Source organism: Gouania willdenowi, chromosome 24, assembly GCF_900634775.1.
Source record: "Gouania willdenowi chromosome 24, fGouWil2.1, whole genome shotgun sequence".
NCBI lineage: Eukaryota > Metazoa > Chordata > Actinopteri > Blenniiformes > Gobiesocidae > Gouania > Gouania willdenowi.
In genome coordinates this window covers 23,472,314-23,489,554 of record NC_041066.1, presented here as the reverse complement: position 1 = coordinate 23,489,554, position 17,241 = coordinate 23,472,314, and the positions used below count along the sequence as shown (strand labels likewise).

The 17,241-nt window shown below is 36.9% G+C and overlaps 1 protein-coding gene across 5 annotated transcripts in view; it reads left to right on the top strand.

Annotated features, from left to right (window-relative positions):
• Positions 1-17,241, top strand: part of utrn (utrophin) — a 217,543-nt gene that overhangs the window by 119,233 nt on the left and 81,069 nt on the right. For all 5 annotated transcript variants that reach the window (XM_028439117.1, XM_028439116.1, XM_028439118.1 and 2 more), the window contains one exon: positions 16,949-17,121. In XM_028439117.1, the coding sequence (XP_028294918.1) occupies positions 16,949-17,121 (173 nt within the window). The remainder of the gene's footprint in view (positions 1-16,948; positions 17,122-17,241) is intronic.

Sequence of the window (17,241 nt, the reverse complement as noted above, 5' to 3'; positions counted from 1 at the left end):
TTTTTTTAAGTCCAATTGTTAAGGCACAAAATACATTTTCAGTTGCACTTTTAAAAAGAAAAATTACTATTTTGCAGTTTTGTTTACTATAGAACCAGAATTTAAATTAATTAAATTAAATTAATATGCTTCTTCTTCATTTGTATTATTCCTTTATTTATTTCATTCAAGATTCATTTTTAGTTAAATTGCATTGTCTTGAATAGTTTATCAAGGGATTCTTTTGACAATGAAAAATAAAAGGAAAACAGTATAGTTTTTTATAGTTTTTTCCCCAAAAAAATAAAGGAATAATTTTCTGTCATAATTTTTTTACAGTCCCATTTTATAAAATAAATCGTGAGAGAATCGTATCGTGAACCGATTATCGGGAATCGAATCGTATCGGGAGTTGAGTGAATCGTTACATCCCTAGCTTTGACAGAAGCTGTTTCCATTGGAGTTTGTTTGTTTCTAAAATTTTGACAAAGTAATTGTGGAGAAACTGTTTCCATTGCGCTTTTGCGATACATTTCAATATGGAAACGTCTGAAAAACATCCTCATGAAAGCGTAAAAACTTTTTTGCAATATTTTGAGTGTTTTTTTGGAATCCAGATGTTTCCATTACCAGTTTTTATCGCGCTTTTTAGATTTTGCGCATTTCCATAGGGTAATTAATACGCAGCTATTGACTCTGATGCGCAACATGACAGCGTTTAATTACCTCCTGGCTGGACTAAAATTACTTTTAGAGGAAAAAATAAGTCAACAAAACTTGTCGTTTTATGTATAAGCTTTTGATGAAGCTTGCAATTAAAATTCGGTAACCTCTCGTACTGACAACAAAGTTCTGTTGGCGTGATGTGATGCTAACATGTTCTTAGAGTTTAATGAGACACGATTAGCACATTTTTCTGCGTGTTAAATAATAATTAAAGCTAAAGTCGAGGGCCACAAAGTCTCAAAAGCTACGTGAATACGTTCTAAATAATAAAAGGACACGTGTGTTCAGGTGTAGTGACATGCTATGGGCTAAAAGCACATTATGTCTTCTTAGCTCTACGTGACTTTGAATCCATCGGAGTGAGAAAGCAGCTCAGTGCTCGTCTATGGGTGGAAAATGGAGCGGTGGAGTGTGCCGTACATCTCATGCTAAGTAGTTCCACTGTGCAAACCGAGCTGTGCTGGACACCGATGACACTCATCAGAAGTCATCAAGATTTCTCAGTGGGAGACAGAATAGGGAACCCCAGGCGTACGCATTAAAACCGAAGCACTTTTAGGAAGGCTAAAAGAACAGATGAGACAGAGTATAATAAACAAACTGCTTTCTATCTCATCTAAAATGGAATCTGGTGTTGAATACTGTTTGGTGGAGAAAGAGTGAGTGCTATTGGAAAAAGCCGGCAGGGCATCACGATTATAAAAACCATTGTGTGAGTGACAGTTATTATTGCTCTCCAAAAACAAGCCCAGCAGCTGTCGAATTAATTCTCCGACTGTCAACATTCGTGGAACGTTAACATCAGACAGTGGTAGTGACGAGTGGTGGCGATAGGAGGTTAGAAATCTCTCTCTTTCTCTCTCTCACGCTCCAGGCTATGAACAGACTTAGACGGGGCAACGGTGAGAGAGAAACGCTCAAACAGGAGGAGATAAAGTGTTGAGGTGAAGCAGGAGGAGTCGTGGAGTGATGGAGGCAGATAAACAAGAGCATACGGAATGAAACGTTCAGTCAGGAAAACCAATGGATGCAATGGAAAACCTTCACCTCCTCTGCAGCGGCGTTAATTATGTTGACCAAAGATTTTCAGCGTTGTCTTCATCTTCTACCGCTACATTTTTTATAAGGACAATAACAAGATAACGACTAAGTTAAAAAATACATGTGAATGAAATTTATTGATATGTTGTCAATTAATACAAATAAACGAAGTACAATAATATACAATAATAACATAACCCTTGAGAACTGAACCGGTGTGAACGCACCCGACTAAATCCAATCAGAATTGAACCAAACTTCTTCCTTCTCAGTTTATCCTTTAACAATATTCAACACTGGAAGAACAAGTTGTATTGCTTTTGCCGTTGCTGGTTCTCCTAACCGCCCACAATGCCATGTGCTCCACGTCATCTCCGACATTTCCTGTTTTTAGTCCGCACCGAGTGCAGTTGCGTTCACAACGCACGTAATCGCTCTAGACTTTGTTTACGTGTTCACACCGCCCAAACGAGGAGGACTATCTGAGCTAACGAATCCTAGAACGCTCTAGGGTGAACATACCCTAAGTTTTTCAATCAGAACTACTTTTGTTGCGTAGAAGGCGGGACAAGCCGGTAAGTGATCCAACAGGAACGGAAGAAGACTCTCTCTAAACTAAAACTAAGTTTACTTACATAACATTTCAACAAACTGAGCTGCCTTTGTTTAGTTCGGGCATCTTAAAACTTCAGTTTTTCGTAAACCTGGGGTGAAAATCACAGCCCAGATCTGAAGAAGAACGGAAGGTTTTTATAATAATTTGCTGAGCCATCAAGCTTTACATCCTCCTCCGTGTCTATTTGCATAATAATGATGTAGAAAAGCCTAAAAACATCACCGCGTTTCTCTTGTTTCTGCTTCTTCTAATTGCACGTTGACTCAGCGCTGTCTAAGCATGTATTTTGGTTCTGGTGAATATGTTTTGCATTGTGACACGCTGCCTCCATTTGTCTTCGCTGATGTTTTTAACAATGTGGTGTCATCATAAATTTACAATAGGGCTTTTTTTTTTGGAGGTAACGAGAGAAACAGACGTCTGAGCATGAAAACACTCATGTTTATATCAGGAGCTATTGATATACAAGTTGGTAATGAAATGTTTTCATTTTCAATAATATTGGTATATTTTTAAATAAAGGAACGAATGAATCAGGGGTGTCAAACTCATTTTAGTTCAGGGGCCAAATACGGAGGGGGCCTCAGATTTAAGGCAGGAAAAATAGGAATTTGAATATTTTTGTGCCCTAGTTTGCACTTCCACGTATAATTAATGATATAATATGTACAGCACTGTTAATATCAAAGCAATAAGTCACACATATCAGTCCCTGCAGGATCTTCATGTTTCATTTTTTTAGATTTTTTGGCCAATTTTTATTTAATTTGGGGTAAATTTTGTGTCAAAAAAACATGTCCTGTTTGTTACAACAGAAGCAATGACTTCAAGTCTAAAAATATGATCTAGTTCAGTGGTTCCCAAACTTTTTGGGCTCTAGTTCCCCCTTTCTGTTATCTCTGAATCCAAGTACCCCCGTTGTTTGACTAGAACAATAGAACAACATTCTAATCAAGATCATTTCTATCATCATTTTGTGTGTTTTTTGTGTCATTTTGTATATTTTGTTGTAGTTTGTCTCATATTTTTTTATTATTCAGTATATTTTTCTCTTATTTTGTGTGTTTTTGTTGTTGTTTGTGTGTGTTTTTGGTATTATTTAAATTATTCTCTCTCAGTGTGTGTGTTTTTGGTGTTGTTTTGTGTGTTTTTGTGTGTTATTTGTGTGTATTTTGTTGTGATCTTGTGTATTTTTCTCTCATTTAGTGTCTTTTGTTGTTGTTGTTGTTGTCGTTTTATGTGTTGCTGGTAATTAAGTATTTTTCTCTCTTACTTTGTGTGTTTTTGGTGTCATTTTGTGTATTTTGCTGTTGTTTATTTCATTAAACACTCACACACACCCTTCCTGTTGGAGGGACAGCTCTCATTAAACAGATCACAGCCCTGATAGTGTGTGCGTGTGTGTGTTTGTGTGTGTAAAGCTCTAAATGAAACGTTCACATGTTTTGTGCTTCAGCATTCCCTTTAATAAAGTGAGTAAAACAGTTGCAGAAGTCGCAGCAGACGACATGTGAAGGTCATCCTGTACTTTTCTTTTTTTTAAACGTTGTGTCGTAAACATCCAGTCGAGACGATCAATTCTCCGTCTGCTTTTGTCCTCGTCAAAATCACAAGCAAAACACAAAGCAAGTGTTTGCAAAGTGAAACGTCAATAGGCAATCAAAGGGCTAAAGCGTACTGGGGACATTAACTGACCTACACCCCCCCCACACACCCCCCCAGTCAGATATTCCACAGACAGCTGACCTCCTCTGACGTGACAGCAGGAGTCCTTTAATCAGTGTGTCCATAGACCCAGAGAAAGGTCCTTCCTGTATTTCATATTCAGATTAATAGATAATAGATTAGCAGCTCAGGGTGTTGTTGCTCAGTCTTCAGATATTATACTGTATATAGAACGCTCTTTAAGTTTTTCATTAAAACTGGAGCAAAAACAAAGAAAAGCTGAGATGCTGTTGAAAACAAATCATCTGAATTAGAAACTGTTGCTTATGTTGCAACAAAAATAATTTAGTTTCCACTATCAAACAATAAAGGGTGTTTTCACAACACAATGGTTTAGTCCTGGACTGGGTCTGAATGGTTGGACCATCATTTGATCTCCTTGGTTTGGTTCTGGTGCACTTTCATAAGCTAACCAGTTACTGTAACTAGTTACTGTGACTAGTTTCATAAGCTAACCAGTTACTGTAACTAGTTACTGTAACTAGTTACAGTAACTAGTTTCATAAGCTAACCAGTTACTGTAACTAGTTTCATAAGCTAACCAGTTACTGTAACTAGTTACTGTAACTAGTTACTGTAACTAGTTACTGTAACTAGTTTCATAAGCTAACCAGTTACTGTAACTAGTTACTGTAACTAGTTTCATAAGCAAGAAACAGGAAGTCTAGTATTTAGGGATTTATTTCACTCACAGTGGCTGAATTATTATTTTAGCTAAAAAGTTACTGAATCAATTTTGGATCAAATTGTTGTAAATGAATGAAGTACATTATATTTCTATAGCACTTTTCACAGAGTGCTGTACAGTCAAAAATGAAAGTAAAACAATAGCAGCAACATCACAAAAGGATAATAAAACACAAGTTAATTTAAAACAACAGTAGGAACATCATCAAAGATGAATACAAATTAAAAGCAATTTAACCAAAAGCCTTTCTGAAAAGTTCAGTTGCTTTAATTAATTAATCATTAATATCATCTATGAATCGAATCAGCGAAAACGAATCGTGATTGGAATTGTTGTTAAAATCAATCATCATACACCTTTTGAAAGCTAGCAGATATTAAGTGAGCATAAGGGAATTATTAATGACTACCTGTGTAACCGTTTGTAATCAGATTTACTGAATCTGATCATCTGATACCGGTGTCCACATGATATGGTGTCCACAATGACTTTACAATAAATAATAAAAAACCCAAAAAGAATTGCCATTTAATTTTAGGGAGCACCTCCTGCTAGACTTTAAAGCTGGGGGCGTTTGGAGGCTTCCTATCACTCTTCCCTTCACTCGCTTTCAAAGACTTTAATCCCTCGATCTTCTTCCTTTTATCGTTGTTTTCCTCGAGCTAAGCATCTCTCACACTCTGTGCACCATGTGAAGCCTTCTGCCTGGTGGGAACTTCACATCTTCACTGGGCGGAGGACGCATTCACAACACCCCCCCCCTCACAAGGACTGAGATATGATTGCTCTTTAAGCCACAGTCGTCACCACACACACACACACACACACACACACACAGCCATACCTGCTGATCTGAGCAGAATGACGGATGTTGAGTCGACCAATTAAAGTGCAGCTTTAATCACTTGTTTTATGCTGAATGAAGACAAAAGTTTGTCCTGCAGCGATCAATGAAAAGCTACAGTTACTATCTCTGAGACCCAGTTTTAGGGTCTTCACCTAAAATTTCTTAGATTTTGTGACCAATTTCTATTTAATTAAAGCTGCAGTCCGCAACTCTCAGATCCCTCTCTCCCCGCTGATCTCTTGCCCTGCCTCCAAACTTTCCAAAGTCCCTCCCTCAGAGGAGCTAACAAGCTAATGTTAGTTCGACAGCAACATCACAGTAATATAACATGCTCTGTTAAAAGCATTTTACTGCAGCGCTTCTCTCTCTCTATGTGCACGCACCAATCTATCAGCAGCAGCAGCAGCTGCGCGCACACAAACAACACATGCACTACAGAGTTCTAGTGTAACAATTACAAATCAAACATAATGTAAATAAAGCAGCAGTAATTACCTTTCAAGCTGAAAAGTCACCAATTCCATCTTCTACTCTTCCAGACCATACACTGTAAAAAAGACGGGGCTCCAGCACGGGAAAGGGGCGGGGACTGTGAGCAACAGCTGTCAGACAGCCCATCAGACACAATCCTGGCTCTGATTGGTTCTTTGTACTCGGTCGTGGTGCATTCTGGCAATCTGCCAAAGGCTGCAGGAGCAGCAGGGGGCGGGGCTCAATGAGCCTGTTTTTTTCACACAAACTACTAGTTTGATGTAAATCTGTCCTTACATAGTGACAGCTTTAGCAAATATGACAAAAAGTCACTTTTATGAGAGTTGCAGACTGCACCTTTAAGGTAAATAATATGCAATCATTTTTAGGAAAATTGAAGGATTTTGTAGCAATTTTTCATTTTTTTTCAACAGTTGAACATTAAAAATGATTGAAAATGTGATTAATCCTCACCTGGTTGCCTTTATAAATAACATCACGTTGCTATAGTAATGTTTTTGTGGCTAAAATAAGCTCATATCTGCTATTATTAAAATATGATTGTTTCTATCTGTCAATCACAACACAATATGGATACAATTTTATAAAATGTAATAAGTTGGAAAATTGTTTTTGAAAATTAAGGCTGAACAATTTTGGAAAATAATTTAATTGCAATTTTTTTTCCCCTCAATATTGCGATTTAATATGCGATTATTTTTTCAATGGCCTCATGTCATGTATTTTTCAATGAACACAAGCAATAAATCAATCTGTTTCATAATAAACTATTTTAGATTTATCTATACTTTAAATAAATATAAAATATACATTTTAAAGCACAGATAAACAATAACAATAAAGAAATAAAGAACGAGAAAGAAAAAGAAATAAATTGCAGCCTTTGCGATTAGAAAGTCGAGTGTTATGACATGCAATTAATCGTTCAGCCCTATTGAAAATGTACCAGTTGTCTACTTTGAAAATAAAAAAATAAGTTTAAAAAAATAAATTGACCACAATCATGTGATATAAGCACCAGGAGTTTTTGTACGCTCTCCTGTTGGCCGAATTGGATGCTCCAATGGCCCCCGCGCCATGAGTTTGACACACGTGTAATAAACCATCATAACTGTCAGATAATGCTTTCTGTAGTCATGGAAATGTGAGCGCAAAAGCGGAAGTGACAATTTTTCAAAATAAAATTATAACTTTTCTCGTGTTGTGGCCTGAAACCGAATGGTTCACGGACCAGTAACGGTCCACGGCCCGTTGGTTTGGGACCACTGGCTTACACTTGTGCAGGCTTTTTTGAAGTGTTCATTTACATTAAAATATTAAAATCCCTGTTAAGCCTAAATAGATAATCACTTTCTCTCTTCACCTTTTTTTTTATTACTCAGATAATCCCACGTAATATCCGTTTAAATGTAAATATTCTTAATTAGCTGAGCTGCACTTCAAAGTCTGACTCTTATAAATATGCGAGGAGGTATTGTCTCCTTCCGTCACACTTGACAACCATCTGCCCGCACGGCTTTGATGCAGCACATGTCTACCCTGCTGTTCAGCATGCCAACACACACACGCACAAACACACACACACTTTAATCGTTGCATTTAATCAACATAGCCTCACAGACCACAGCTGGAAACCACAGCGATAAGAATTTTGCAGTTGTTCTTCAGTGGTGGCAGGTGCATTTTTCTCCAATCATCTCCAAAAAAGACAAACACCAAAAACAGGGTTTGTGTAGCTTTTTTTTGTTTTGTTTTCTTTCTTGTGTTTATTTGAAAGGGGACAGTGCAATTTCATATAACCCACGAACAAACATGGTTAAAAAAAGCCAGAATTAGCCAGAAGGCTATTTTTCATCTGTAGTCCCCTGGCCAAGATGTAAAAAGGCATTAAAATACAAGCATGACAATACATGCACAAGTCAATAACGACAATAACAGTACCTGTTACAATATTAAAACACACAAAAAACCTGTTACAATATTAAAACACACAAAAAAACACGTGTTCAAAAGGCTACGTTATCTAATACAATACAATGCAGCACAACATGCTCAACTTTTAATGTGTGCAGACGTACATGTTAATAAGACAGATTTTCAATTTTTTTTGTAAAGGCCATGTAAGTGGTCAGCTGTCTAACCTCCTCAGGTATTGAGTTCCACTCCGCAGCGCCCCTAGCTTTGAACAAACAAGTAGGAAAATTGCAGTTACACAACATTTATTTCCACAGAACCAGAAACAAACAAGAACTAATGTAGTTTATACCAGTGGTTCTCAACATTGTTTGGCCCAAGTCCACCCCCCCCCCCAAGTACCCCTTTTCTCTCATTTTTGAATTCAAGTACCCCTTTATGTTGAATTACAACATCGTAATGACGTAAATAAGTGCAAAGAAACAGTAGTTAGTGCCTCATGAACAGATTTATTTCTATTCATTTGAGAAACTCTGGTATACACAGTAGAGTGAGTGAGTGTGTGTCAGGGTTATTATACTTCTTGAAATTTAATTTGTTTTGTTTTTCAGATTTTACTTTTTTTTTTAGTTTTATTTAGTTTACCAAGTATTTAAATAAAAACGGGGGTGACAAAGGAAGTGGTAAATTAATATACATAATTTAAGACCTAGTTTACAAAATATGGACATATTCAAGATTTAAAAAGATCACATTTAGTTTGTTCCTAGTTTGTTCATGTTTCTTTGCCTTCTCTGAAATGTGCTTTAAATGGTCCTACCTGTCTTTATCCGTGCTGAGTCAGCAGGTAGGCAGGGAAAGCAGAATTATTTAATTTCTCTTTCCTCATTTCTCCTTCTAACGTCCCACGGCTTCACCTGTCAAAGCCACTTTATGACAGACCACTGTGACGTCAGCCCCTCCCATGGAGGGAGGGGGGTGTTGTGTAAATGGTCGGCTGCATTGAACTCTGCACAGCCGCAGAGTGACTCTGGGCGCCGGTAAACTGCGCCCAGAGACACTCCATTGACTCGTATTGTAGAGGAGTTACTGCATGTACAACTTTTAACGAGAGTGGACGGTGAAGATTAGTGCACCCCAAGCACGTCACCAATCAGACACAGATGAACAAAACAACTTTACACATCATTCATTATTAATTTTCATTATTTTTATGTCTTACTCAAACTAACGTGGTGAGTGGTGGGGCGGCGCCCTAGCACCCTCTATTGGCCATCCGCTACTGTTGTTTTTTTATGTAACCATAGTTTAGTTTTACTAGTACTCAAATCTGGTTTACTAGTGCGTGAGTAGACTTTACTAGTGAAGCAAAACTGTCACTAGTTAGCATCATCTGCTAATAAGGGGACGGGGAAAGTACATTATATTCAGACTTGTTATTGGCTTTCGAAAGTATTACAACCAATCAGAGAGCTGGATTTGGTTCCAATCCCTCCTACTTCATTTCCATTAGGTTTACCTGTACTTCTAGTAAATCTTTTGGCTTTACTAGTACTACTCGTAGACTAAAAAAGTTTTCTGGTACTACTAGTGATATTTTTTGAGTGTACTAGTAAACAAAGAAATGTTTTACTCGTAACGGTTTTTGTCGCACTAGTGGGCGCGTACACTTTTATTAGCAAAGAAAAATAATCTACTAGTAGACATTTAGTGTTACTAGTAGTACTAGTAAAGCTTTATTTTTATTTTTACTAGTAATGCATTTTAAACCTTCTTTAGTTTTGATACAACTTTTACACTTCTGATATGATACCGACATTGCCGTCTTGCACATTGGCTGATACTGATATCAATCGGGCGGCTATGGATCAGTGGTAGAGTGGAACCCAATAATCCAAGGGTTAGGGGTTCAAATCCTGTTCATCCAAGTCATTGTCATTGTCATTGTGTCCTTGGGCAATGTGCTTTACTTTATGCCTCGTATGAGTGGGTATGATTTGTAGGCACAAAATGTCAGTTATGCCCCATGGCAGCTGTGGCTATAATGTAGCTTACCACCCCCGGTATGACTGACGTGAATGACTGCTGTCACTTTGAGTATCCTCAAAAAAAGCGTTATTTAAATCCAAGCCATTATTATTATTATTCAATCTGATGCTATATCATTGCACATCATACATATTTTGATGACTTATTTTGTAGTGTGGAATGTTAGAAAAGTCTTGAACAAGTGATTTTACTCTGAGAACAATAGTCAGCAACAACAGTAGGGATGAGACAAACTGACCCATTTATTATTAACCAATGGGTTACAGACATTTAACTTTAAACATAAGAATATTGTACAACTAAATCAAATAGATGAAAATGAGACAGAATGGTCTGCTTGTAGGAGATTTTAGATGGAGGCCGATATAATCCAATATTTGTTTTTTGCTAATATCGAAACGATATCTGATATATCAATATTGGATTGGGACACCCTTACGCACTAGTAGAGCTTATAAAGCTTGATATCACTGAAATGCCTTAATCTCTATTCACAACTTATTCGTCATTTCTTTGATCAATTCTTCTTCTAGCTCCCCTTATTCCAACAATGAAACATCAGTTTTCTTGATATTCTCCAGTTATTCTAACTTCACTGCTGTGCTCGCTGTCCGCGCTGACCTCAGGAAATGGGTGTGCGGTGTGTTGGATCGCTTCAGAGCGAGTGAGATAGGGAGAGCTGGAGGTGGGGAAAGGAAGAATCCTGATTATAATAATAAACAGCTGAGTGATGGAGTCGGGGGCCGCTGGGCACAACAGACACAAACAAGCCAGGGAGAGAATGTAATGTCGCAATAGAGTCAAAGAAAGAGAACTTCCAAGTGGTGATATCCTGGAGACGGAGAGGGGAGACACCCGGGACATCAAGAGAAAACAAGAAAATCAAGAAAGGTCCAAGTGGAAGTCTGTGGGATGGAGTACCTTAATCTGGAAACAACTTTCTTGGAGCGTGAGGCTCCAACGAGAAGAAGAAGAGGTATTCATTCATTCTTTGACTAAGTGCTCCAGTCATGGCAGTCATTAGGGGGGTGTGATGGAGTGAGGCCAGGCTGGGGTGGGGTGGGGGGGGTGGAACAGCATATGACTGTGTCTGTGTTACCTTAGAATGAGAGCGCCAACCATGTGCCTCCTGGTCCCTCTACAAGTGTTGCAAGCGTGAGTGACTACCAGGGCTTTTGGCCCCGCCCTGGGGTGGACCTCTAAACACCATGTAAACACTTTCCCCTCGTGGCCCAGAAGTTGGGAAGAGGAAGAGGAACCAAGATCTCACAGAGGAAGACTTAAAGTTTGGTTTCTGTCGGCCATCCAGGAGTCTTTTCCAGCCGACAGGAAGTGGACTATCAGCGTCTAGCCGACACTCCGTCAATCCTTCAGCGTCTTCGGCTCCAGGCATGACTCCAGGGTGACCGTCAGCCTTCTCCTCAGCCGTCCCAACCGTCCAAAGGAGAATGCCACGGACATGTGGAGGGATTTTGCAAACTCACACATCAGCACCGACGAAAGCGTGCTTTCAAAGTGTGTGTGAACGTCTTGTTTGGGGCCTCAGACCAGGGTTTGTTTCTTTCGGGCTCACGCTTTTCGCAAGAGTCGGGATTTTCTTTTGCCGGTTTCGAGTTTTCTCAGGTGGAGGATTTTCAAAGGATACAAGGCTCGTCTTTGAGGGATCTTGGTTTATAGTTTTTGACCTGCATGAGAATAGAGACGATGTAGTAGTGACGAAGGAAAGTGGGAGGAGCCAGCACACACACTCCAGAATGATTGGTCTAAACTTCAGCTTACAGGAGCTGCTGGGAAAGTTTGAACAGGTACATGTTTCTAAATTCTCATCCCAATCTACAGATTTATAAATGACAGGACAGCAGTTTTCTCTTAATACACCATGTGTATGTTTATGTAACTAAAGTGCTTGTGTTATTGCCGACATGCTCATGTGTGCAGTTCTTACAAACTTAAACTTAAGTTAAGCCATGCACAACTAACTACTTTTATCTTCAAAACAGAAAATACACAAATTCACGATATAAACATATAAAATCACAGAACAATACACAAAATGAGAACAGAAGACAATTAAAATGATCAAAATTACTCCAAAAACGTACAAGTTGACAACTAAAATTCATAAAAATATAAAAAAGAACAATAATACATAAATAAGAAGATAAATACTCAAAATAACAATGAATGAAGTAAAGTGGCAACAAAAATACACAAAATGACCTGAAAAACACACAAAACCACAACAAAAATACACAAAATGAGGACAAAAAAACCCCACAAATCAATTCAAATAATCATAATTACTCCAGAAATACACAAAATGATGACATAAATGCACAAAATTAACAGAAAAATATACAAAACAACAAAAATGCAAAAAATGAAAAGCTAAATACACAAATTAACAATAAACGAAGCGATACAGCAACAGAAACCACACAAAATTACTACAAAAATAAGAGAAAAATACACAAATTAAGCAACACAGCGACATAAATACATAAAGCGACTGGAAAAAATACACAAAAGACTAAAAATTTCACACGCATTGACAATAAAAACACACACAGACCCTTTGTTCTCTCGTGTATTAATGCTCTGATTATCACTATTCTATAATGTTGACATTAATGTTTACAATGTGGCCCTCAGATCAGATACAATCACATTTTTGTGGCTCCTACTGTGATAAAAGTTTCCCATTTCTGCCTTAAATCAAACGTTCTAGAATAAATCTTTAAAACAGAGCAGTTGTTGCTCTTAAAGTGACCTTTGACCCACACGGTGAATGTGTGTGAGTCACATTTAACGTAGTAAAGAGGAAACAAGTGTGAGTCTAATGAAGCTCCTGAGGATAAACACTGAGATGTAATAACTCCTGACTCGGAGCATTTAAAGGGCTCTTTGTGAATGAATGCACACTCCACAGTGTGTGTTACCTGCATGTGAATGAGTGTGTGTGTGTGTGTGTGTGTGTTCCATGTTGAAGTAGCAGTACTAAAGAAAAGGGAAACACTTGGGTAATGAGTTGAAACGTGGCCAGCTGGCTCCGCAGCAGAACGCCTCTCTGTTTACTTCTTATGTATCTATTCATCACTTGGTTTTCCCTACGTTGTTCTGTTCTCCGTCTGCCTGGATTCTTTCTTTCTTTCTCTCTTTCTTTCCGTCTTTCTTCATTGACCTTTAAGAAGCGTTTGATTTGTGTCAGATGAGATCCTCGTAGATCTGATAGTCTTTGTGAGACCGTGTTGTGTTGCCTTACGTACCTGGCAAGTCTTTTTCCAATTGGTTTTAACGTACCAGAACTATTTCCCTCCCACGTGTGTCATTGTGTACCAATCTCCCATCGTCCGTTAATCAGAAATGGCAATTTTTCCGTGGATTTTATGTCAAAATAATGATTTCACTCGAAAAATATGCAAATCAACATGAAAAATACGCAGAATGAGGACAAAAACAAACAAGACGACGTAAGAAATACACAAAATTATCACAAAAATGTGAATGAAACAACAATAAAAATACTAAAAATGAAAAGCGAAGTACACCAACTAACAAACTATGCAATACAGCTACAAAAACACGCAAAATTACTCAAAATATGCAACAAAAGTACACAAAATGAGAACAGGAATACACAAAAGAAAACTTTGTGTGTCTTTGTGTACCAATCTCTCATCATCCGTTAATCATAAATGGCAATTTTTCCGTGGATTTTGTGACAATTTCATGTCAAATCAATTATTTCACTCGACAAATATGCAAATCAACACCTAAACCTAGTGAAAAGGGGGGGAGGGCGACTACGACGGTGACCAATGGAGTACACAGTTATTAGTAATTATCATATTACTATATTACAATCAATATTTCAGTCGACATCCCCCTGTAGCATACAAGTCTCCCAATCTATATTAACAGGCTCTGTTAGCACTTAGCAGCGTTAATAGCTGCTATCTTTAGGGGTGGACAAATAAAGGGGAACCAGGTGGTGTAATGGTAAAGTGTAGCTTTAATTGGCAAAATGTGGCAAACAATATTAAAAAAGGACAAAAATGTGGAACAAAATGAGGCAAAATGTAGGGAAATAAGGAAAGAAATGCTATTTATTGGGAAAAAGTTAGATTATTTAGATGAAAAGTGGCCCAAAAAAATGAAAGAAAGGATAAACATTTAATAAGTGTGAAAAAGAACTTGCAAAAATGGACAAAAAAATAGGAAAAAAGGGATATTTAATGGCAAAAGGAGCTAAAGTCTGAAAAAAAGTGTCTGAACTTTTTGAAAAGGGGCAAAAATGGCCAAAGAAAATCTGTAAAAAAAAGTTTCCCCTTTTCAGGTTTTCTGGGGGAATAATAATTCAAATGAAGACATAAAGAGACTCCTGTTGAGTGACTTCATAACGTGTTTCTGTGTAGCGGCGCTGCCAGGGATGAATTTTTGTCCCAGTCCACCCCTCGATATCTTATTAGCCTTGGGTCACGTGTAGGTTCAGCTAGCTACAGTAGCTAATGTAACTAGCTAAGAAAACTTACGTATTGTGTTTTCTGTACAAATATTTATTTTTGTGTATTTTGACTTGTTTTCATATTTTTGTTGTTGTTTTTTTTTCTGTAATGTATATTTTTTAGAGTCATTTTGTATATTTGTGTGCATTTCTGTTGTCGTTTTGTGTGCAGTTTGTATAAATATTGTTTAGTTTTTTTGTGTTATTTTACTCATTTAGTATATTTTTTATTATAAATATTATATATTTATTTATGTGCACGCGCGCGGTTAAAAGTACGTAAATGGGGGCGGGGCTTTTGCGAAAAGTTGCACTTTTTCGTTTCATCGTCTTTCCCTGTTTGGACGACTTCACTGTTTATTAATCATCCTGAAATCACATCAAAAGTGTCAACTACTAACGACTGCTATTAATTTGGTTTATTAGGAAGAAGCTTTGTTATCAGCTTTGTTGTGCTCGTGCACAATGTGTCTAATCAGTGAGAAAAAGTAACATCACAGAAAATCAGAGGTTCTAATGTTTTCTGCCTAAATACGAGGTTTTCAACTAAAGATCAGGAATGTTCAGCGCTGGAAATCAACAAAAGTGTTGAAAACTTAATTGCGATGGGACTGGCTGGTGTGAAATGTCAGCGTAAAGGTTAAAAAAAATGGGATAAAGTACGACGACAGAACCAAAACACTGGATTGATGAACTCTGCACTGAAAACACCTGTGCAACGATGTTTCTGCTCAACACTAAACTGTCTACAATTTTAATTACATTTTCGTTAATTAAAAAAAAAAAATCAACCGGAAACATTTTTCCATTAACTGTAAATATAATTGTAATACCCAATAAGCCAGTGCAGCTGCAGTTTTCTTGATTTTCCATTAGAGAATTAGAAAATAAATAGAGGATTAACATGACTGTAATGCCACATTAAACACTTCCAGTGGTTATTATTACACAGAAGTCCTGAATTATATTTTAAGTCACTGTACTGGGCTATTGCTCTCATTACATTCTATGTTTTTTTTTTTTTTTTCTGGTAATATAATCCATTTGGTCTCATTTTCTAATGTGTCTCTGAGCTCCAGGCGGTGTCACTTTGGTCCGTGTGGAACTTTATTATTTTTTTAATTCATCTGCATCAGTTAAAATAGATTGAAGTGTCGGGAGTCCCAGCAGTGAGAGGAAAATAGAACACGTCTAAAAATAAAACGTTTGACAGGAGCCACTGCTTACGTACGTCAGCTCCACATGAGCTTCAGCACACACACACACACACACACACACACACACACACACACACGAAGAAGACGTGGTTGTGTAATACATGATCTAAAAATGAGTGGAAGGTTGAGATGGGAAAGTGTTATTACAGTGATGGCCGCTAAAACATGATTTTATCTGATCACGTTATCACATTATCAGCATTTACAATAATGTACAATGTGTGTTTTTGTGGTTGTTATTTTACCTTTCATAATTCTATAATCTTGTTCTTGTTTTGTGTGTTTTTGGAGTGATTTTGTGTAATTTGTGTGGTCACGTTGTGTGTTTTTCTGTAATGTATGTAATGTGTTTTCACTCGTTATTTTATATATATTTTCCTGCCATTTTCTGTGCTTTGCTGTCATTTTTTGTGTTTTTGAAGTAATTTTATTTTTATTTTCATTTCATTTATTGTCATTTTGTGTATTTTTGGACTCATAATAGTGTTTTTTTTTTTTTTACTGGTTTCTGTGTATTTTTAAAGTAATTTTGTTGATTTTATTCCATCATTTTATCTGTTTTGTTGTCATTTTGTTTGTTTTTGAAGTAATTTTGTTGATTTTTATTGTCATTTTGTATATTCTTCTGCCATTTTATTGATTTTGTATTGTCATAGTGTTAATTTTTATTGTTATTTTGTGAATATTTAAGTCATTTTGTATGTTTTTTAAGTCATTTTATTGATTTTTCTGCCATTGTGCGTGTTTTGTTGTCATTTTGTGTGTTTTTTAAGTCATTTTATTGTTTTGTCATTTTCTGGTTTTGGAGTTATTATAATGGGGGGTTTTTGGAGTCATTTGGGCATTTTTATTGTCGTGTTTTCTGTCATTTTGTGTGTTTATGTTGTCATTTTGTGTGTTTTTGAAGTCATTTTATTGATTTTTATTGTCATTTTATGAATTTTTATTGTTATTTTGTGTATTTCTGGAGTCATTTTAGTGGTTTTTGGTGATTTTTGTGTATTTATGGAGTAATTTTGTTTGTTTGTTTTTTCTCGTGCACAATGTGTTTAATCAGTGATATCCTAAATAGAATAACATTCCTTTTACATTTCGGGATTATACTATTATTCTTCCTATACTAACTATTTTTGTCTTTTGTTTGTTGTAGGACATTCAGGCTGAGATTGATGCCCATAATGACATCTATAAGAGCGTGGATGGGAACAAAGCAAAGATGGTGAAAGCACTGGGAACCTCAGAGGAAGCTGCGTTCCTGCAGCACAGACTGGAGGACATGAACCAACGCTGGAGCGACCTCAAGACCAAATCAGCCAATATACGGTATTTACATTTCATTTATATAACATACAGAACAACAAAAACATACAGAATGACAGAAAAATAAAGAAAATGACAACAGAAATACACAAGAACACAAAACATGCAAAAAACTGCAAAAAT